This window comes from Lipotes vexillifer, unplaced genomic scaffold (assembly GCF_000442215.2).
Source record: "Lipotes vexillifer unplaced genomic scaffold, Lipotes_vexillifer_v1.1 scaffold395, whole genome shotgun sequence".
Taxonomy (NCBI): domain Eukaryota; kingdom Metazoa; phylum Chordata; class Mammalia; order Artiodactyla; family Lipotidae; genus Lipotes; species Lipotes vexillifer.
The window spans coordinates 2,018,480-2,041,142 of NW_006797390.1; the positions used below are offsets into that span (position 1 = coordinate 2,018,480).

The 22,663-nt window shown below is 35.9% G+C and overlaps 1 protein-coding gene across 1 annotated transcript in view; it reads left to right on the plus strand.

The window, feature by feature from the left end:
- LOC103069153 (alpha-2-macroglobulin-like) overlaps positions 1–22,663 on the plus strand; it is a 41,247-nt gene that overhangs the window by 9,357 nt on the left and 9,227 nt on the right. Inside the window, exons 9-22 of the mRNA XM_007469501.1 lie at positions 789–903; positions 2,535–2,644; positions 4,348–4,509; positions 5,103–5,330; positions 6,635–6,698; positions 9,113–9,255; positions 12,040–12,189; positions 14,427–14,591; positions 16,531–16,630; positions 19,360–19,522; positions 19,914–20,142; positions 20,647–20,773; positions 20,976–21,097; positions 21,317–21,368. Coding sequence (XP_007469563.1) covers positions 789–903; positions 2,535–2,644; positions 4,348–4,509; positions 5,103–5,330; positions 6,635–6,698; positions 9,113–9,255; positions 12,040–12,189; positions 14,427–14,591; positions 16,531–16,630; positions 19,360–19,522; positions 19,914–20,142; positions 20,647–20,773; positions 20,976–21,097; positions 21,317–21,368 — 1,930 coding nt within the window. The remainder of the gene's footprint in view (positions 1–788; positions 904–2,534; positions 2,645–4,347; positions 4,510–5,102; positions 5,331–6,634; positions 6,699–9,112; positions 9,256–12,039; positions 12,190–14,426; positions 14,592–16,530; positions 16,631–19,359; positions 19,523–19,913; positions 20,143–20,646; positions 20,774–20,975; positions 21,098–21,316; positions 21,369–22,663) is intronic.

The window sequence follows — 22,663 nt, forward strand, 5'->3', positions numbered from 1 at the left end:
AAAAAAAAAAAAAAAAAGATAAACATCGATAAGCAAGATAAACATGAGAGAAATCTAGCTGCCAAAATCCTTACTATTATCAGGGAGACTAGGATTAATTTCTATTTTCAAATGAGTCATGATATCTGCATATAAGTACATTAAATAATATTAAATTTAATTATGCAATAAATATTTTCATGTAAATAAGTACAAAAATGAAAACAAATCTTTATTATAATATGAAACCCGATGTTTGGTTTAGAGATCTAATTGCTATAATGATCCATCTAGTCAATGAATATATGTTTTTTTTTTTTAATGTCCTAGATATCAAGAAAACACAGTTAAGAAAATACAGTCCCTAGTCGATATTTAGGTGGAGGTCATTACAGAGGCTCCTTAGAACATGTTATGCCTGAGCTGAGTTTAGGAGAGCAGTAACTGTTGGCCAAGTTCGGAATGGAAGAAAGAATGTTATTTGAGGAACATACACACACACACAAAGAGATAGAATTACAAAATACCATGGCACATTGGGGAAACTCTAGGAAGTTTAATATGACAGAAATGGGATAGGCTTTTGGAAGAGAGGGGGGAGAAGGCAAAGGTTGGCAGTGATTAACTCGATGATTAATGAAGAAATTTTGTATCATTTGGGGGCTTGGGAAAAGATAAGCACCCAAAAGATGGTCAGAACATTTGTAAAATTTCCTTCTGTGGCCAACACAATATGTTCATAGGTTGGTAACTGACTTTTTTTTTATCACAAATCAGAGGACCCAGGAGTTCTCTTCCTTTCTCTTCAGGCAGACGAGGAAGGCTGTTTCACACAACTAGTAAAAAGTAAAATATTTCATCTGAGACAAAAAGGATATGACATGAAATTACTAGTGGAAGCCAAGGTCAGAGAGGAGGGAACAGGTTTGTATTATTTTTAAATATTTATTAATTTATTAAACATTTATCAAACTTCCATTCCATGTAAAATGCTTTATAGTTTCTGGGGATGATGACAATGACATGGTCTCTGCCTTCAAGGAATTAGGAATCTGAAAAGAAATTATATATATGTCTATGTATATAGGTATGCATGTATTATATATAACCGTAATAAAATTTCCACAGGAAATGTAAAAAATAAGGGCCAAATGAGCATGAAGAGAGAGAGTTAATTCTAATATAGAGCTGAAGAAGGCTTTGAAAAGTAACATTTGAGCAGATTTGAATAGAATGTATAGTATTTTGAAAGACAGTGATGGCCCAGGAAAGCGTAATAGGCATAAAACAAACGCATTCAGTCCCAGAAGAATCTTAAAAAAGTAGGCTGGTGCTAAGGTGTTTAGAAAAGTAAATCATGTACTAAAGAGATTAGACTTTATTATGAAAAGCATTGGATATCTTCAGATATATTTAAGGAGAATGACCTAAATAAATTGATTTTTTTTAAAAGTTAATTCCAGTAGGCATGAGAAGGACAGGCTAGATGAAAAATGTGTTACAATGTGATACATCAGAATACTATTCAAAGGTGACCCCAAAGATTACAACTTGGGGGCCGGGGAAATGGAAATGTCATTAACCAAGATAAGGAAAAGATGAGAAAGAGCTATGGTGATGAGAATGTGTCAAAGATAATTCATCACAGTTTGGAATATCAAAGTGGAGGTTGATTCATTCCATTCATGTCAAAATGAAATTCATTTTGACAATTTCAAAAGAAAGCCAGAACAAAATCAGAACCAGAAATGTAAATCTGAAACCATTCTCATTGTGTCCAGATCCTTCTAAGAGTAAATGCAAGTGTTCTGAAAGTGAGCTCACTTAGCATTGCTAAATTGAGGCTAGAGGCAGACAACGAGGGGCCCAAGAACAGAAACAACTGCAGTTAGGAAATAGTATCAGATAAGTCAGCAAAATAAAACTAGAAGTCACAGGGTTAGGGGAAATAAGGACAGTTTCTTAGATGCCACAGATAGGGTTTCAGTGGTATTTATGTATGAAGTAATTCTGAGTTCATTTTGATGAGGTCTGAGATGAGAATACCATATTGGGGGAAAATAAAGGATCTTTTAGACTTGGTAGAGCGGTGCTTTAGATGATGGACTTAAAATACAGATCACACCTCACTGAATGGAAGAGCACCGGGTATTGGCTATACTTTTCACCATGTGGTAAAAGGAATGTTTTTGCTGGGGAGGTAGTTTGTGATAGAAATTTAAGAATATTTTTAGGCCAATGTGAAGAATCAAGATGTATGCAGAAAGTTGTTGGGGGAAGACGTGGATGTGAAACAGACACAAAGATACAGCAAGATCCCAGAGGAGATGAGGTGAAAAACTTCTCAAGAACCTGTGTGGAACAAGCAGAATATTTGTGAAAACAGAGAATTGAGGACGTATGGATACCAATGATTTTCTAAGCATGAGAAATTCTGGAAAGACTAAGAAAAGAGTATATGGATGGTATTTTGTTATAGTGGAGAGAAAATGGGATGGAAGTATGAGGTGAGCTGAATATATGGAACAGTTCAACTTCACTGAATTATTTTTCAGGGTTGGAATTAACTGGACATGGATCATGTGAAATCACAAACACCTTAAGCAAACTGAAATTTACTAAAGTGGATTCACATTACAGACATGGGCTCCCTTTCTTTGGGCAGGTAAAGTAATCTTTTCAATATAATCATAATTGGGGGGATGTGGCTTTTAAGAAAACAAATTTTTATCTCACAAAATCAAAATTTATTATAAAAATGAATATTTATTTAGAGTAAGAAAAGAATATAACAAACTTGAAAGGCAAATATTGTCACAGAATCCCCCCCCAAAAGCATATTCTTACTAATTAACTTCCTAACACACCTTTATAATACACTTTTCCTGTATAGTTTGGCTGCATACTCTTTGATTGCCTCTTTATAAACAATGATTTTATAATATAATTTTCTATAGAAAGAATAAGATATTTTCATTTAGTGTTTTTATTATTGTTAGTTTTTAAAACTTTTTTTAGTTTCAAGGCTCAATATTCATAATAATATTGCTAAATTATAAGACTGATATCCAATTTAGTAAACTATCAAGGAAATGTAAGATTTCTAGGCATTTTACATTATATTTTGTAGTAACTAATCTTTTTTTTTTTTTAACATTTCTTTTTTATATTTATTAATTTATTTATTTTTGTCTGTGTTGGGTTTTCGTTTCTGTGCGAGGGCTTTCTCTAGTTGCAGCGAGCGGGGGCCACTCTTCATCGCGGTGCGCGGACTTTTCACTATCGCGGCCTCTCTTGTTGTAGAGCACAGGCTCCAGACGCGCAGGCTCAGTAGTTGTGACTCACGGACCTAGTTGCTCCGCGGCATGTGGGATCTTCCCAGACCAGGGCTCGAACCCGTGTCCCCTGCGTTGACAGGCAGATTCTCGACCACTGCGCCACCAGGGAAGCCCTCTGTAGTAACTAATCTTTGAATTGACAGTTTACAGGCAATTTCCTCATTTTATTGATGTATACGAATTTGATATTGTCTTAAGGTATTCCAGTATTTTGTATCAAATTAATAATGGGGCAAGACCATTTCAGGTCAAGAGAAAAGCATGAGAAAACTGAAGACCTGAAGGATGAATATGACTTGGCCAGAAATTTAAGAAAGATGAGAGAACAGCCAAGGCTGTAGGTGTACAACAGCTTTTTCAGGATCAAAGAACCAAGTGTGTTTTAGGTTATGTTCAGAATTTTGGATTGAGAAGTTACTGAAAGTTTTAGGGAGAATGACATGAGCAGTGTAGTTTAAACTGTATAGAGAATGGTTTGAAGCAAGGACAGAGCAGCAGAGGGTGGACTGCATAAACTTAAATAGAAAGATATAGGAAACCGGATGGGAAAAAATATTGTGGTTTTAACTGGAATGGAAGCAGTAGATTTGGAGAGAAGTAAATAGGAATAAAAGATGTTTAGCAGGGGAAGGGTTAGCACTTGGCAATGGGTTAGATATAGGCACTGTTATATATAGGCAGTGAAAGAGAGAACATGACCAAAAAAATAAGGCCCTACATATTCCTGCATAAATTACCAGATGGAAAGAAGCCCTATATACTGAGATAGAGAACACCAGAGATGAAGAAAATTTGGGAAGGTAACATCATGAGTCCACTATTGGCTATTCTCAGTTGCATGCTCATAAGTTATCTGAATATAAATGTCAAAAAGAAAAATATTTTAGAGCCCAGAAAACAAATCTTATTTTCATATTCTAAGATCTTCGTTAAGTGACAGTGGCCAAGGTGTCAAGAGGCGAATACGACAGAGTAGAAAATGTTATTGCTATATAACACCCGAAACCAGCTATCACTTTCCTATTTCTAGGTTATTCTAGTTGATGAGAAGGATCAGCCAATCCCCAATAAAACTGTAGTTGTCAGCGTGGATGTACTTGCATACCGTGCCAGCTTTACCACGAATGAGCATGGTTTGGTGAACTTTTCCATTGATACCAGTAACTTCACATCTTCTTTCATTTCAGTTTTGGTAAGTGGAAAGGGGCATCTGGGACTAAAAAGACACAGATCACTGGGGCCACAGAATTTAAGGGTACATGGGAAGCAGGTGAACTCCAGGGAGAAAAGAAAAATGTGATAAGACTAAAGCAGAAATTAAGCAATGTAGAGAACTAAATAATAAGAAATGAAAAATTCTCTGTCAGAAACTTTTACTTTAGATAGACTCTGTTTACAGCATGATCTAGTTTCAGGAGACATTTAAATATTAGAACATCTTGATAGTCTCTTGAAAATTCAACATTTTTACAATTTTATTACAAATTAGATTTTGCCTTGTTTCCTTGTTATACCACTATTTTTGTTTTGTGTTAAGGGTATGAAGAAAAAGTAATTGATCTTGATTATGAGTGAATAATACCTACTAAATCAGTATGGTGTAAACTTAAATAAATTTAAGGGAAAGTTGTTTAGAGATTATGCTTTATTTGGGAAGGCAGCCTATAATGAAACCAAGTAAGCATGATTCTTATAAAATCTTCAGTAAATGACAGGGTGACCAATATATACATAATATATGTTAATAACAAATAACCTACTTAAGACCTTTATTCTATCCATTAGGTCACTTACAAGCAGAATAACCTCTGTTTTGATAACTGGTGGCTTGAAGAATTTCACACACCAGCACAGCACACAGTAAAGCATATTTTTTCCCCAAGCAAGAGTTATGTTCACCTTGAACCTGTGGCTGGTACCATGGCCTGTGGGCAAACCCAGGAGATTCGGGCACACTACATCCTGAATGGACAGATTCTGAATGATGAAAAAGAATTAACCTTCTATTATTTGGTAAGAATAAAGGCCAATGTAGCTCTTCCTAATTAGGTAGACCCTAAAAAGATAGAGTTCCTATCTAAATAATGCTCTTTATATCAATATAATGTTTTTATGAGTGAAGAGAAGTTGTTTCCTAACAAATTAATGCTTTAATTTTTCATTTATATTCTGGTCTCCACTGAAACTTTTAAGTTTGTTTTTTTTTTTCCGAGTTCCAATGGGAAATTATTGAATGGAAGAGGAAAGAGCTTAAGACAAACGCCTTGTTAGACAAAAAAGATTGTTTTTCCTAGAAACCAGTAGATAAATAAGCAAAGGATAAATATCAAGAACTTAGCCAATAGGAAATAAAAAGTATAAACAATCTTCTGGAAAAATGTCAATTTAACATTAATTGGAGAAGTGAAAATTGAAAGAATAAAGCAGTAGTATTTTATTCCTATAAATGTTCTAAATAAATTACAAAGTTCAAGAATTGGTGTAACTGCAGGGAAAAGTACATTGACAGGCATATTATAAATTGATATGATCCTTTTCAGGTCAGTATACCTACTGATGTACAAAAATTTAAAATATTCAAAGCTGGTAGTTATCCAAGTAAGTCTTTTTAAGAAGAAAAACTTATGTTTAGGAAATTCTGTATAGGAACATTAACTATAAATAGTATTTTTTTAATTCTATAAAAAAGTGAAAAAATTGACAGTAAGTTAGAATCTTAGCTTTATTGCTTCCTCGTTACGCGACCTCAGGTAATTTACTTAATCTCATTTGTAAAGAGAAATGTCAATCATCTCATCTGAATACTGAAGATAGTATTTATACTTACTTCATAGAGTTATAGTCAAAACTAAATAAAAATCTTAAAACTAAATTATTTAGTTCAGCACCTGGCACATAGAGAGTGTAAATACTTTTAGTTTTTTTTTTTTTTAAATAGAGGCAACAATAGAAAATACTTACAGATATTTTATACCTGCCTTCACTATATATTGCTTTGCACATAATAGATGCTTAAAATATTTGTTGAAAGAATATGTAAATTTAAAATATTAATATTCAAGATAAGTAGTAATATTAAGTAAAATTCTAAAGCCTTGTAAAATTTTATGTTTCTTATTTAAATTATGTTGTTTGAAGTAAAGTTTATTATTTAAACTATATGTATAGGAAAATATTGAAAGAGAAATATAGTGAACAAAAACAACTTCTGGGCTGAAGTAGTGAGTTATTATTTATTTGTGTATTATACATATGTTTAAGTAAGTTTAATAAGTACCCTTTAAAATGATAATACATGTATTTCCCTCTGCCTTCAGATCAAAGCAAGAGGAAGCATCGCTCAGTCAGGAACCCATGTGTTGTCCATCAAGCAAGGAGAGAGTAAGTACTTTCAGGATTTCCTATTTTTTCTCTCAAATTGTCAAATCCTAAACGTTTTAGCAAGATGAAGCTATTTCTTACATTGGAGGAGATGGTCACCAGCTTTCTTCCATCAACCAAAGTTGAGGAAGCTGATAAAAGAAGGATACTAGGTTCATTTTAGTCCATTTAGAACTTTTTTATAGCATTTCTATATTGTAAATTTTATTTCTAAAGTAACATTTATTCATTTTATTATTAAATTTTTTAAACGCATAAAATAATTGAGAAATGCAGAAAATCTCCAAAGAAAAATTTTACTCTGTATGTTTTTGTATTAGTTTCCTATTGCTTCTGTAGGAAGCTCTCTGGCTAAAAACCACACAAATTTATCATCTTATAATTCTGTAGATCAGAAGTCTTACGGGCTAACATCAAGTTGTGAGCAGAACTACATTCCTTCCGGAACTCTAGGAGGTTACTCGTTTCCTCACCTTTTCCATCTTCCAAAGACCTCCTGCATTCATTGGTTTATGGCCTCTTCTTCCATCTTCAATGCCAACAACACACCATCTTCAAATCTCTCTTATATTCCTGCCTCTCTCTTTTAGATCATACTCTCCTTCTAGATTTTCTTGAATCATAAATATCCATTGATGTCTGTTATCCCAGGAAGAATAACTAACTTTTCAAGAAATAATCTATTATGAAAAGATAAGTACATTTAGTCTCTTTATTTGTTACATGTCCCCAGGCTAAATCTCATAAGTAGCTTCCTTTTTTTTCTGTTCATTTGAATAGTTATAGGCTATCATTTTACTAAAGCAATATTTATTAACAAAGCATATTTAGAAAGATCAGAAACCCCATTCACCCAAGGCAAGTCAATACTTCCAAGAAAAAAATAAAGAATATGTATTGTAAAATCTCTCTTGCTAAAAGTTTTTTTTATTGCTTAAAAAAATTGAATTCAGGCACTCAAATATGGACAGTCCCTCTAATTCTCCATTTAATCATTGATTTTTATGGGATTGATCATTATATTGGTTTTTCTAGAGCAGGTAAGGTTGTTCCTAATAGCATATCAAAAATCAAACTGCTTCCTAAGGCAATTTCTTCAAAATCAGTTCCTGTAATAGAGTTTAAATTCTATATAGTATACTGAGTATCTTGAGAGGTGAAATCGGGAGAAGGAAGTGTCTCTCTAAGAAAAAATACACTTCATTTTATTTGATGATGACTATGTAAATGGTTGCTTTTCCATTTGTCTTTGATTTCTGGGAAACTCAGTGTTAAATTTAAGCACTCTAGTGTTTAACCATCTGTTATAGCTTTTTTTTTTAAAGGGAACTTTATTTTTTTTATTTATTTATTTTTGGCTGCATTGGTTCTTCATTGCTGCGCATGGTCTTTCTCTAGTTGCGGTGAGCGGGGGCTACTCTTCATTGCGGTGCGTGGGCTTCTCATTGCGGTGGCTTCTCTTACTGTGGAGCACGGGCTCTAGGCGCGCGGGCTTCAGTAGTTGTGGCTCATGGGCTCTAGAGTGCAGGCTCAGTAGTTGTGGCGCACGGGCTTAGTTGCTCTGCGGGATCTTCCGGGATCAGGGCTCGAACCCATGTTCCCTGAATAGGCAGGCGGATTCTTAACCACTGAGCCACCAGGGAAGCCCTGTAATAGCTTCTTAATAAAATTTATTCCTGCCTCTGTTTAACCGTGCTTCAGAAGTCCAATTTCATATGGTTTCAGTATCATTGTTTCAAATTTATTTTGACCCTGCTGTTTTTGTGTATTTTCACCACAAGCTGCCCTCAGATCTTCTATAGATACAGGAAGGCTATAGTTTTTAAAGAAATTTATGCTACAAAGATAAAACAGAACATTTATGAGAAGATTAAGCAGATACATGAATTAAACACTATGTAATTCACACAGAAAGTAACCACTAAGATAAATGCATTGAATTCTTTTATAAAAATCAGAGGCATACTGTTTTGTATGTGATTATTTGTACCTGTATCTCCGCTGTGTTTTAAATGGCCTGAAGGTAGAGACTATGCTGCATTCTTTGACTTGGCCTCATGCATATGACAAGAACTGTGCTGATTGGATCACAGATAGAGATCATTAAAGGTGTCTAAAAGTTCTTCTCTCTTGAATTCTTAATAAGTCTTTTTTTTAATTTAAAAATAGAGACATTTGTTCTTTTCTACTTCCGCAGAGGAAATGAACAAGTTAACCTACATCTTTAAGGGCAAATGTCATTAGTTCAGCATATATTTATTGAATACTACTGCACGCAAAATGGTATAAATGCAAGTCTTACTTCAATATGCTCCAAATGTAAATAAGTTAAATAATTTGAGAACCTCTTCTTTATAAAATTGAAACTCTTCCCTCTTCCTAATCTATGATCTTGAACTTTCTTTACTCTCCAGTGAAAGGGGTATTTTCCTTCTCCTTTCAAGTGGAATCAGACATTGCTCCTACAGCCCAGTTGCTTATTTACACTATTTTACCTAATGGAGAAGTTATTGCAGATACTGAGAAACTCGAGATTGAAAACTGTTTTGCCAATAAGGTGGGTGTTTTGTTTAAGTCCAGTCCTTTTCTTCATCTCCCCTTTTGAAGTATGGAAAATAAGGAACTTAGGTACATTAAAAAACTGCCATGTAGTGCTCCTAAAACTTTCTGCCAAAGGACCTCTAAAGGAAAGATTGACGCTAAGCCCTGGGAGGTCTAGAGGAGTAGTTCAAAGCAGGTGGCCATTAGCACAATTTTTTCTCTTGCTTTATCTGCAAATTCATGTGGAATTCAAAATATATTCTACAATTAACCTTTAATAGTTTTAATTTTGAAATGTTTATTGCCCAAATTTTCAATTAAAAATGATGCTTCACAGTGATGTCAGTTTTATTCTATCATATCCCCCTGACACGCCTCCATGTACTACTGCAGAAATCAGTAATTTATTGTGAGTTAAATTCACTTTGAATTTGAAACAGAACAGGGGTATATGTGTGTATCCCATTTTGAGAAACATAGCCTGGGTACTCTAATAATGACTATAGCATATAAATCTAAGTTGCATATGGGATCTTCTTATATTTCCAAAGAATGCATAGCTGTAATGAGAAGCCTACTAAGATATTAATAAGCTTTATCCCAACAGAATTTTCTGTGTAATCTTAACATTAACAATCAACTAGGATCCACAGACTTCAGATATATTTTTTAAAATATACCTACAAGGACTCTGACATGAGTTTTATGAAGATTAAAACAATATGCATTTACAGGAAGTGAACATTTCTGCAATGAGAATTATATTTAGATTGTCCTTTTTAACATACAACGATCTAAGAAAATACACAGTGGATTCTGAATAAATTTTCAACTCCATCTTACTAAAGAATGCTATTAAACCTGGACAGGTGTCCAAGAGCATCATTTGGGTTCTGTTTGGATGTTCTGTGTGTTTCATATAAACCTAGAAGAGACTTTTACTTCGAGCTTCAATGTCTTTATTGCTAATCATGGGTAGTTAGTTTTTTGTTAAACCTTGGAATGCCCAACTTATGCTACAGCTTTCAGCACACTTTACTCATCCCAGCAGTGGCTTCACTCTGGTGCAAAAACATATGACAGCTTCTGTGTCATATCATAAAACTTCCACATAGAAGTAAAAGTCCACGGACATTATATTCAATCACTTCACATCGAATATCTTTTCACTTATCATTGATCAGAGATGGAGATAAGCTATGATAAATATAGATGAAGATTTTTGCAGTATTCAGAAGAAAGTTGACTATGTGTTTAAAAGTTAGAGAGTTATTAAAGTTAACAGTTAAGGACCCTAGAAGTGAGACATCCTGACAGGATGATGAGCAGAGTAAAAAGTGGGTTGAGAATGTGAGGAAAGATCCAGGTCTGTCTGAGACCTGTGTTTCTTTAAACCAATATACTTTAAATAATTTTTTGATCTTTGCTGGAAAGAGGAAACCTGTTTTCTATTCACCATCCATATACCCCTTTCTTACTTTAATAATGACAGGTTTATTATACACATTAAATACTATGTAACAGTTTAAATTGTCTGTTATTCCTAACTGGAAATAATTATTCATTAAGGATAACATTGATTAATATGGATAGGTACAGGCTCTCAAAATATGCCTTAAAGTTCTTTTCTGGTTCTCATATCAGTAGAACATTTTACATTTTCAAGCATATCCATTTCTTGGTTAGGAGTGTTTTCAGTGATTGTAATCTCAAATAACTCACTTGTTCATTTGGTATGGACATTCACAAACATATATTAATGAACTTAAATTTTCTAAAAATAAAAACAAACATATTTAAAATAGAATTCTCCAAAAGCGGTGTTTTCATAATATATTGAACTATAGAGATGAATACTACTGCACCTTGAGGATAAATCAATTAATTTTTTTCATATATGTCTTAAGATATACATGAATCCAAAGTGTTACATTAATTCAGTAGACCACATAGCAGATTATCATAGATAAATTCAGCAATCCAAGTCAAATATTATTTAATGGAATGTACTGTTTCATTCCAGTCCAAATCAGCTTTCAGTTCAAGAACCTGGAAGCTTAATGGATGCTACTGCAGTAACTAAATTCCAAATTATTTTATAATTTACTCAAGATTCTACTCAAAAAATTCTAACATAAACATAAGGAACCAATAGATTCACTTACCGATGAATTTCTACTGGCCAAACCAGTCAAAACTCTGAAAAAAATTACGCACAATTTTTCATTATTTTGTAGTTCTCATTCTTTATTCACAGTCCTTTGAATATTGTCAATGAATTAACTCTTAGGATACATATTAGATGTTTAGTTTTTTAAATTAATGAGTAAATTCCTGATCCTGATAAACAGTACTACACCGCTATAGAATGCCAGGTGATTAAGAGGGCCAACTGAAGGAGACTTCATTGGCTGGTCTTAGAGGTGGAATAGGATTTTTCACAGCCCCGTGCAAACTGCACACATTCATCACAAAAACACTACATGGAGATAGGTATGCATCTTTGTTAGCGTGTGCATTCCAATTCCCACTCAAGATTCTCTTTTACTGTGACCAACATCAATTTATATTTCACTGGTTATAAAGAGAGTGGGAAACCTGAGTTAATCGAACCACATTTCCAGTTTATTACAGAGATGGTTAACTGGTAGTCGCCAGGCAGATTCACCTCTTAACCCTTCTCTAACATGGATGAAGAGAAAGGAAGTGTGGAAAGGACTAGTCCTACCCTGGGGTAGAAGAGAGTTTTAAGATTGTAACAATTAGAAAATGTGTGGCTATAATCATATCCTCTTTACAGGTAAATTTGAGCTTCTCTTCAGCCCGAGGCCTGCCAGCCTCAGATATCAACCTGAAGGTCACAGCCGCTGCTTACTCCCTCTGTGCCCTCCGTGCAGTGGACCAGAGTGTCCTGCTAATGAAGCCTGAAGCTGAGGTCTCACCTCAGTCAGTGAGTCCCATTTCAGTCTTGCATATCAGAAAATGCACACATGATATGACCATTTTTGGAAGCTGGAAGTTATAACTGCAAAGGACACGTTCTTCACAGTGTCAGGCATAGTGTAGTAAGTCACATATGAATTTAGATTCAATTCAGTTCCAAAAAGGACATTGCACAAGGTGCTTCACACAGATCATCTTACTTCATTCTCTGCTATAACGTATCAAAGAGTGAGCAGTCTCGTTCACTACTACATTCCCTGTGCCTAGCACAGTCCTTACATGTAAAAGATGCTCAAAACATTTCCTTTTTTTGTTTTTTGGCAGTGGGGGAGGGCCACACTGCATGGCTTTCGGGATCCTAGTTCCCTGACCAGGGATTGAACCCACGCACTCGGTAGTGAGAGTGTGGAGTCCTAACCACTGGACCACCAGGGAAGTCCCTCGACACATTTTTAATGAACGAATAAATGAATAATAATTCCTTAACGTGGTTATTATTACCTTAATTTTATGAATGAAGAAAACACAGCCAGCATAAATTAAGCAAACTTAGAAAGAACATGCCAAAACTATATAGAAAGAACATGCCAAAACTATATATATATATATATATATGGACGCATAGGCTCAGCGGCCATGGCTCACAGGCCCAGCCGCTCCGCGGCATGTGGGATCCTCCCAGACGGGGTCACGAACCCGCATCCCCTGCATCGGCAGGCGGACTCTCAACCACTGCGCCACCAGGAAAGCCCAAAAACTATCTTTGAAAGGTGGGATTTGAACCAAATTTTATTCAATGTCATGTCTAACACACCACAATTCAAGATAGTATGTGAAATGCCAGGTTTTTAAGTCTCTAAAAAAACAGGCACTTACTCATTGGTTTTAAGTACGGACAAAAGAGAGTTTCCAACCAAACTTGTCTTTTAAAGATGTTTCTTATAATGAAGAACTTCCAAAAGGGCCCAATAGTTTACAGTCTTCATTGTCCATTTATTTATTTAACGAATATCCCCTGCGTCTGGATTACGGGATAGATACTGCTCCAGGAATAGGAGTGTTTATGGTGAACAGTCAGATGTGGTCTTTGACCATTTTAGACGTATAGTCTTGTAAGTTATTAAACAAGCAAGCAACAAAAACATATAAACATATAATAGTTCTAAATTTTGATAAGTATCATTTAAGGAATAAACAGGATGTTGAGCTAAAGAAAAGAGTTGAACAATTTTTGATATAGTGATTAGTGGTGTCTTCTTAGATTGTCAGATAATGGGGGGTAGGGGCAGGCATTACAAAGAATGAAAGCAGCGTGCCTGTAGGTCTTGCGGTCAGAATAAGTCTGCAGTGTTCAAAGAGGAAAAGGTAATGACCTTATACGTAATGGTGAGAGAAGAGGATGGTAGAGGTGGTAGGTGGGATGGAAAGTAAAGAAGATCATGACAAGCACTGTGAGCTTGCAGTGGAGTTAGGAGTTGACAGCAAATGTAGTTGTAAATCACTGAGGAGTTTTAAGCAGGAGAGTGATTTAGTGATTTATACTTATTTGGTAAGAAGATCTTGTTTGCCACTCAGAGTATGGGAGCAAGAATGGAAACAGGAGGCTATTGTAGTAGCTTAGATAAGAGATGATAACAGGTCCACATGGAGTCACTGTGTGTTTAATGAACACTATATGACTGAGCAGGTAGCCTTATGCTAGGCTCTGGGCAAAAACTGAACTGGAATGGATTTATTTCTAGGTTACCCCTGTGCCTAGTTTTTTTCCAAGTTAAAATTGGTCTTAAAATAGTAGACATAAAAAAAAAAAGACTTGGTAAGAACTTAATCATATAAAATGGGAAAAGGGAATGAATTAAGTATTTACAGAGGTTGTTTCTGGGTGATGGGTATGAATGACTTTTATTCTTTCATTATGTTTCTCTGTACTGTCCACACTTTTGCTTTCTTTTAAAAGTAGGCTTTTGGGCTGGGAGACAAAGAGACTTGTCACAAAATGTGCTGTGAGTCTTTGATCAATTAATTTGATATCTTTATGTATTAATTTCTTTTGTACAAGAAGAGCATTAGGATCCATAACCCTTAATATCTCCCCATGATTTCTGTGTCACTTTTTATAATGTTGGTATGGGAGTGTTAAATAAGCACGATGATCTCTTAAACTCCAGACTGAACATTATCACACTCAAAATAAAATAAAATAAAACAAATAAGAGTTTTTCCCTTGTTCTCTCTATTTTGCAGGTCTATGATTTGCTACCAGTAAAGAGTGTCCATAGTGTTAGATATGGAGGTCCCATGAATGAAGATGGGGAAAAATGCATCAATGCAGAAGATATAACTCACAATGGAATCATTTACACACCAAAGCAGGTCCTGAGTGATGATGATGTTTACAGTATCTTTGAGGTAATTCTTCTTCCTAAAAACATAACCAAATTTGATTTCTGAGTCTTTGTTAAGATGGAGAACAAATAGATTTCTAAGCTCTAAAATCTGATCTTCCTCTCATTCACCAAAAAGAAAACCTGTGATTAACAGAAAAATATTGAAATCTCAGAGGCATAGGGAACTTTGTATACACACAGAGAGTCAATCATGAATTTCTCTGGCATTTTAAACAGCAAGGGGTATACTTTTAGGGTCACAACTTTAACCAAGTTGATCCCAAAACTAGTTATCACTGTCATATTCCCCTCTCAGTGATTCTCAGAGATTCCAATATGAGAGAAAAACAAAATATTTCCCATAGCACCTCTGACACCCTTGGAAAGGTGAGTACCCTATTGGCAGCCATTATAATAGTCTTTCACAATAAATAAATGATTGAGTAAATGACTAAATACACAAAGTACATTACTTCAGCCAACACCTTCAGTGCAGTAAAATTTCAGGAAAACTGAAAGTAGCTGTTCATAAAGAAAAGATTTACAAAACTTGGAGTAGAAACGTTAGCTTGCCTTAGGTACATTAGCTCAAATGTGTATCTTTAATTAAGCAGTTATGAAAAGGAAGTTTATCCAGGTTGTGAGATTAAATCTTATCTCTACCAAAAATGACTGAAAACTCTCATTATACCTTGAGGAAAGCATACATCAGCTTAGCTGATGAGGTCTGCAGCTTAGCTGAGAAAAATTTAAACCTCCCTCTTCTGGAGCCTCCAGAATCATAAATCAGACGGTGGTAGAGGGAGAAAAACAAGACTCGGTTTATTAGCTAACTGCAGCATCTTTAAACATTTCTTTCTGACTTCTTTCTCCCCATTCCATATCACTGCCACCACTGACAACTGTGCTTCAGCGTCCCACAGTTTCCCAAGTACTCTGAGATAGGACAGCAAGTAGTATTTGTGACTAATATCAAAGAAAGAGGAAGCTTGGAACAGGGGGGCTCTAGGAATCAGGCTACTGTGGACACCTGCGATTGTGTTTTGCATGCAGAGATTCAGGATACTTAAAAGACAGTGAGAAAGAAAAAAGGAAAGGATAAATCACAAAAGGGTTGAGTTGAACATAGATATTCAGGCAAAGGAATATTTTCCAATAAAACATAAACAAAACAAAGTGTACTGACTGTGAAGAAAAATCCCCAGGACTTCCCTGGTGGCACAGTGGTTAAGAATCAGCCTGTCAACACAGCAGACACGGGTTCGAGCCCTGGTAGGGGAAGATACCACATGCCATGTAGCAACTAAGCCCATGTGCCACAACTACTGAAGCCTGCATGCCTAGAGCCTGTGCTCCACAACAGGAGAAGCCACTGCAATGAGAAGCCCATGCACCGCAACAAAGAGTAGCCCCCGCTCTCTGCAACTAGAGAAAGTCTGCGCACAGCAACGAAGACCCAACGCAGCCAAAAATAAATAAATAAATAAATAAATAAATAAATAAATAAATAATCTATTTAAAAAAATAAAAAAGAAAAACCTCCAATATGCAGCCCTACATGTTCAATTGAAAAGAAACAAAAAATTACTCTCTGCCACAAAGTTAATGTTTGGTTTCGGGGGGGAAACGAAGGAAAGAAAAACATCCAAAATTAAAATACTCAAGTTTCTTGGAGGCAAAAGATAATTAAAGAGGCATCAGCACATAGGAGACAAAATTCAGAAATAGGAATCAGAAGTGGATCCTAATCCCAACTCCCATTCACTAACTGGATGATCTGGACTTTCTTTGACCCCATTTTCATACTTATAAAATACCTCTCTTCTCCATTGTGTGGAATTTTTATGATGATCCTATGAGCTATATGTATAATAATAGTAAGAGTATAATACAAACGTAAGGAAATATTCTAGTCTCCAGACTGGATTGCCAGTATGCTTTAATAATTATTTTTCTTCCAGTCTGTAGGATTAAATATTTTTACCAACTCAAAAATCCACAAGCCACATTTTTGTCAGCTGCTTCAGCCATATCCAGGAGCACCTATGATCTATGTAAGAGGTAAGGGTGAGAATTATTTATCTGCTAAAATAATAGAAGAAAAGTGATGCTTTGCTGCGTTGGGTTGGGATAAAAAGCCATTTTTTAAAGTACTGAATGTTGTAACTCTGCAGCAACTTCTTGGTAAATTTTCTTCATATAATACTTTTCCCCAGAAAAAATAATTTTTAAGCCATTATTATTTCTTTCCCTCTCTCTCTCTGTCTCTCATCCAAATCAAATACTTTTTTGTCACAGTCTTCAGTAGTCTTGGTCCTTTAAATCCTCTTTACCCACTGTGGCTTCAATACCAAATTAGTCAGGGTAAGATAAATTATATTGCAGTAACAAACAAACCCTCATGTCTCAGAGGCTAAGTATATAATAGTTTATTTTTTCCTTTCACAAACACTGCTTGTGAGTCCAGTAGCTGTTCAGAACACCTCCTGACCAGTCATTGTCAGGGAGGTTCATTGGGCTTTCATCTTGTGACTCCATCTCCAATATGCCTTTCAAGGTTACTACCACGGGGAAGAAGGAATAGATTTGCACATGACTTTTATGGCCAGCAGTGGAAGTGGCATACATCTCATTGCCCTACCTGCAAGGGATGCTGAGAAATGTGAAGGATTATATAGATATTATTTGCCTCTGTCATATTCTTTTATGGAAATCAGAGTGATTTTGACATATTGAACAAAATAGAATAATTCAGCTTTTGGTGTATATACTTAGTCTCTTTGTGTGTCTCAGGTACACCTAGAAAAGAGGAAAAGTTGAAAAGATTCTAGCTCTGACTATTTTCTTTTCTGCTGCTAACAGGCCTAGAGAAGTGTCTAGAGGCATGCTGGGATGGCTACTAATCCATTTTGTAATAAGAAATTTGGTGGTATAAAGTGACTTTCAAAAATAAATTAAACACATTTAATACAGAAGAAATTATTTGCCTAGGAAGACAAAGAGTAAAGTTATGAAAGTAGAGGAATGAATAAGAATATTCCCTCCACAGAAGCAAATTCGTGTAGTAAAAAGAAAAACAAGTTTTCATCATACCTTTAGCTGGTATGACACATATAACTTTGAAAATTTGCAGACTCAGGGACTTTCCTGGCTGTCCAGTGATTAAGACTCTGTGCTTCCACTGAAGGGGACACAGGTTCGATCTCTGGTTGGGGAACTAAGGATCCCACATGCCACGTGGTGTGGCAAAAAAAAAAAAAAAAAATTTGCAGACTCATTTAACATTTTTGAGGCTCAGTTGAAAGTCAGAATGACAACACCAAAGTCACTGAGGTATCATGAGCATAAATTTAAAAAAACATAATCATGATTCCATATAACAGTGCTTTTTGGTTAAAAAAACTAAAAAACATTATTATTACTTTATTTTCTCATCCCTCTTAATACCAACTGTATTATTTTCTTTTCAATCTTAAGTGAAAACATGTAGGTGGAATGATCCAGAAAAACCTGAAAACAAACTACCATCATTACATTCTTATCACAGATATTCTGTAACACTCTAGACAAATTTTACATTTGGTATTCATCACCTATCCATTCTTTCCTTTTCCTGTTCAGTTACAACATCTTAGTCCTGTCCTTCATTGTTTCATAACCAAAGTACTAAAAAGCCACTATAATTTACCTTCCTTGCCTTCCGTCTTTCTCCACTTCAATCCAGCCTCTGTACCGTGAAAGGCGCATCACCCTTCAACATTGCTTCTGTCATGTCACTTATTTCTCAGACATAATCGCTACTTCCAGAATTCATAGGTCATCATATTTAAGGTTTTAAAAGAGCATGTTCAATGCTATTATTTTATGTATGTTTATATTTATATATTTATACATACTATCTTTATATGTCTTCTGATCTCTGGCAGGTCACTTTTTTTAAAAATTAATTTTTATTGGAGTATATTTGCTTTTATCACTTTTAAAAATCAACCTAACTCCTGCCTCCTTAACAGATCTAATTTATTTGTCCTAACCTTCATGGTGTTTTATTATATAATTACACCTACTATTTACTCAGCTATGTTAAATGCCCCCACCCTGCCCCGAGATAGACATTCTGCTCCTGAGGGGTTTTTTGTTATCCCTTTGGAGCATTGCTTCTGACCTCTGTGTACATACATGTGTAGCTGTTTCCTTGGAATGCCTTCCTCATTCCCCTGTGATTCTCATCCTTTCATGGTCTTCTTAAGTTCTGCTTTGTAAAGTCTTTTCTGGCCAATCTAAAGTTTATTTTCTGTCCTTTATTGAGTCTCTGTTGTCTATAACCCATACTTTACTATATCATTGTTTATGTCTTCATATCTTATTAACTGTTAAAAAAAATTCCTGAAATCCTCTTGCTGTAGCTACTATGAATTCCTCTTGTTTGATTCTCACTGCAAATGGAGAACACATGATCCTCCCGTCAGGGTATAAGCAGTATTTGTCGTTTTAAATTACTCTTTATTTTTGCCTTCACCAGTTGAAAACTCAGCTTAGGGAGAGCTACATTTGTTTTCACTTCTAGAGAAAAATACAGTTACCTTTAAACCATTTGATGAAGCAATAGGATTTAGCCTTCCAATAGGACACGTAGATGAGTGAACAAAGTAAGAAGCCGGTAGGTTAAATTGTTCTAATAATAAACATTCCCTGAGCATATGACCTTATTCTACTTGATAAATAAGACAGCTGTAAGAAATTGATAAAATTGAGGCTTATGTTGGGCCCTGCGTGTTTTCTCTCGACAGGTCAAGTGGGTCCAATGGGCCCAGAAGGCTCTGCTCTAGCACGTGGAAATTCAGGGATAGTTTATCCAATGGTAGGGAGAGAAAACTCTCCAGCTGTGGAAGTGAAAGAGACAGTCCGGAAGTATTTCCCTGAGACCTGGATCTGGGACTTGGTGGCACTCGAGTAAGTTGTGTGTTGCCCAGAATTTAGTTCATAAAAGGATTTGAATCCTCCTCTATAATTCTGGTGTGATCATTGGTTCCTGATCCTTTCCGTTCTGCTCCACTCTTTTCTGGTAGTTATTTAGATTCACAGTTCATTTATCTCATAGCTAAACAATCCAATCTTCTTTTTCTAATTTGGTCCTGAGATACTTAAAATAACAGAAAGTAGGAAGCTACCCTCGACCCTAAAAAGAAAAAAAAAAAAAAAACTTTCAGAGACCTCATTATGAACACCAAACCTTGTATCAAGTTTAACATTTAGCACACTAAGTTTTCATGCTCTAGGATCAGCTGTGGTGCTTGCTATAGAAGGGACTCATTGACACTCCTCCTCTTTTTCCCCTCCCTAGCATATCGGGTAGAAGTGAGTTGGCAGTGAAGGTCCCTGACACCATCACGGAGTGGAAGGCTGGCGCACTCTGCTTGTCTGGAACAGCAGGGCTTGGCCTCTCCCCCACCGTCTCTCTTACAGCCTTCCAGCCCTTCTTCCTGGAACTCACTCTTCCCTACTCTGTGGTTCGAGGAGAAGCCTTCACACTCAAAGCCACTGCATTCAGCTATGTGTCCCATTGCATTCGGGTAAGGGCACTTCTCCACGTAAGCAAAAGTAGAAGGAAGGAACAAAATCACCGTTCATTACCTAGATTTCCCAGGTAATCTCCTAGTAAGTCATAATTGAACATGATGTAGCCTAATTTTAGAATGGAATAAGTACTAAGAACAAAGCTCCCCAACAGGTCTGAGGTGGTAAGGTTATATTTATTCAGGACTCTGCATTATTTGTGTATTCCTAAATTCAGATATTACTTCCCCCTGATTATTTTTTCACTCTAACTAAAGAAAATATCTCTTCCTTGTGTTGGCAGAAGCCTAAATCCTGAGTATTTATCCTGATTCCTGTCAGTTCTTCAAAGTCCTAATGGCAAACATCTAAACTACAAAATATTTGACAGGATTTACCTTGTTTGAACGGTTTCTCAAAGCCTCTCAATTAGTATGCATTGTCCCTTTAAGCTTCTTCCCCCTGTTACTGACCCTTTGCCTGTGTTCCTTCTCAAATTTGTGGGTGGGAATGGGGGACAGGTCAGCGTGCAGCTGGAGGTCTCTCCTGCCTTCTTGGCCATCCCAGTAGAAAAGAATGAAGAATCTCACTGTGTCTGTGGAAATAAGCAGAAAACTGTGTCCTGGGCTGTTACCCCAAAGTCACTGGGTGAGTGGTAAAGTTGTTCACAGATCCTACTTCTTATGTTGTAATGATTTGCTTTCCAATCTCACTCAGATGCATGTTTTTTTCTCCTCCTTTGACAATGATCGATTGAAAGAAAACCATTATAAATATTGGAGAGGCTTAAAAAGAAGAAACCATTCAATATAGAATCACTGTTTAACTTCTTAAGAATCTTATTCCCCAGGAAAGGTGAATTTCACAGCTACTGCAGAAGCCCTGCAGTCTCCGGAACTGTGTGACAATGAGGTGCCCCACGTCCCAGCACTTGGACAGAAGGACACTGTAGTCAAGCCCTTATTTGTTGAGGTATGCGGGTCTACTTTCTCTGAGTCTCAGAGGCCTTATTATGTAAATCACATTATCTAATAGGTATGTGACAGTGACATTTCATTCCCAAGAATATGAATATGTCCACAACTCAAGTTTTCACTAACAGTTTTTCTCCTAAAGTGATCGCTTTTTCTCTATCACTATCTACATTCACTATCACTTTTCTTTTTGGTTTTTTTTTCTTTCAATACAAAGCCTGAAGGAATAGAAAAGGAGGAAACTTTCAACACACTTCTTTGTGCTTCAGGTAAGTGTCAAAAAATAGATAAAATTCTTTTGTTAAGCCACTTGCCAAAGTATATAGTTGTGAAATACCCTTTGGGGCATGTTTCCTCTGGGGGGAAAAAAAGGAAACAAGTATACCATCCCATGTGCAAATCAAAGGACATTTGATGGAGAACAATCTTTTCCTGATAAAGACATAGAGAAGTTAAGAGACTCACCTAAAAGCTCTTGGCTAATAATGAAGACTAAAGCTGATGACTATAGGACAGGATTCTTTCCAATACACCTGTGCTTCCCAAACTTCTTCCAGCACAATTTTCAAACTATTGAAATATCTCTGTGGCACTAGTACTATTGGTTATTCTGTTAATAGTTGAAGTGTACTCATGTTTTTATTTAAACAAGTTATTTTAAGAAGAACTTTAGGTCATTAACATAAACAGAAAACCAATCTTTTTCTATTATACTTAAAACTACCATTTAAATATTCACACAGTCATTAAAAAATTAGTATTAAAATATTCAACTCTGCACTATCTAAAATCATCTAGAGAACAGCGCTCAGTCTGCAGATCTCTTCTCTTCTCTATATAAGTATCCCCTGATAATCTCATCTAGTCACAGAACTTCAATAACAACTTTGTACCAGAGACCACAAAATGTACATCTTTGGTCCACACCTCTTTCCTAAACTCAGATTCATGTATTCAGCTGCTCACTTATCATCTACATTTCTAAGCCTGGAGGTCTAAGAGGTATCTCAAAACTAGCATGTTCAAAACTGAACCTCTGCTTAGTCCCCATAAGCCTGCTCCTCCTACAATTTTCTCCATCTCAGATGATGGAAATTCCATTCTTCTACTTGCTGGAGATAAAAAATTTTGGAGTCATCCATTATTATGTCCTTTCTCTTCTACTCCACACCCAATCCATTCCCTAATCTAGCTGTTTGAACCTTTAAATATATCTGAAATGTGTCCACTTCTCATCATGTCCACTCTTACTCTAGACCTTCCTCTCTTGGACCAACTCAGTCCCCTCCTAACTGGACTCCTGGTCATCTGCCCCTGTTCCTATACAACAAGAGGGATCATTTAAAGCATATTTCAGATCATGCCCCTCCTCTGTTCAAAGTTTTCCATGAGTCTCCCATATCCCTCAAAGTTAAAGACTACGTCTCCAGCATCACCTACAAAGCCTTTCTATCCTCATGACTTCATATCCTGTTACCCTCTCCCCTACTCACGCTGCTCCTCTAATCTGATTTTAGAACACACCCAGCATGCTCTAATCTCTGGAGTCTTTTCACATTTTGTT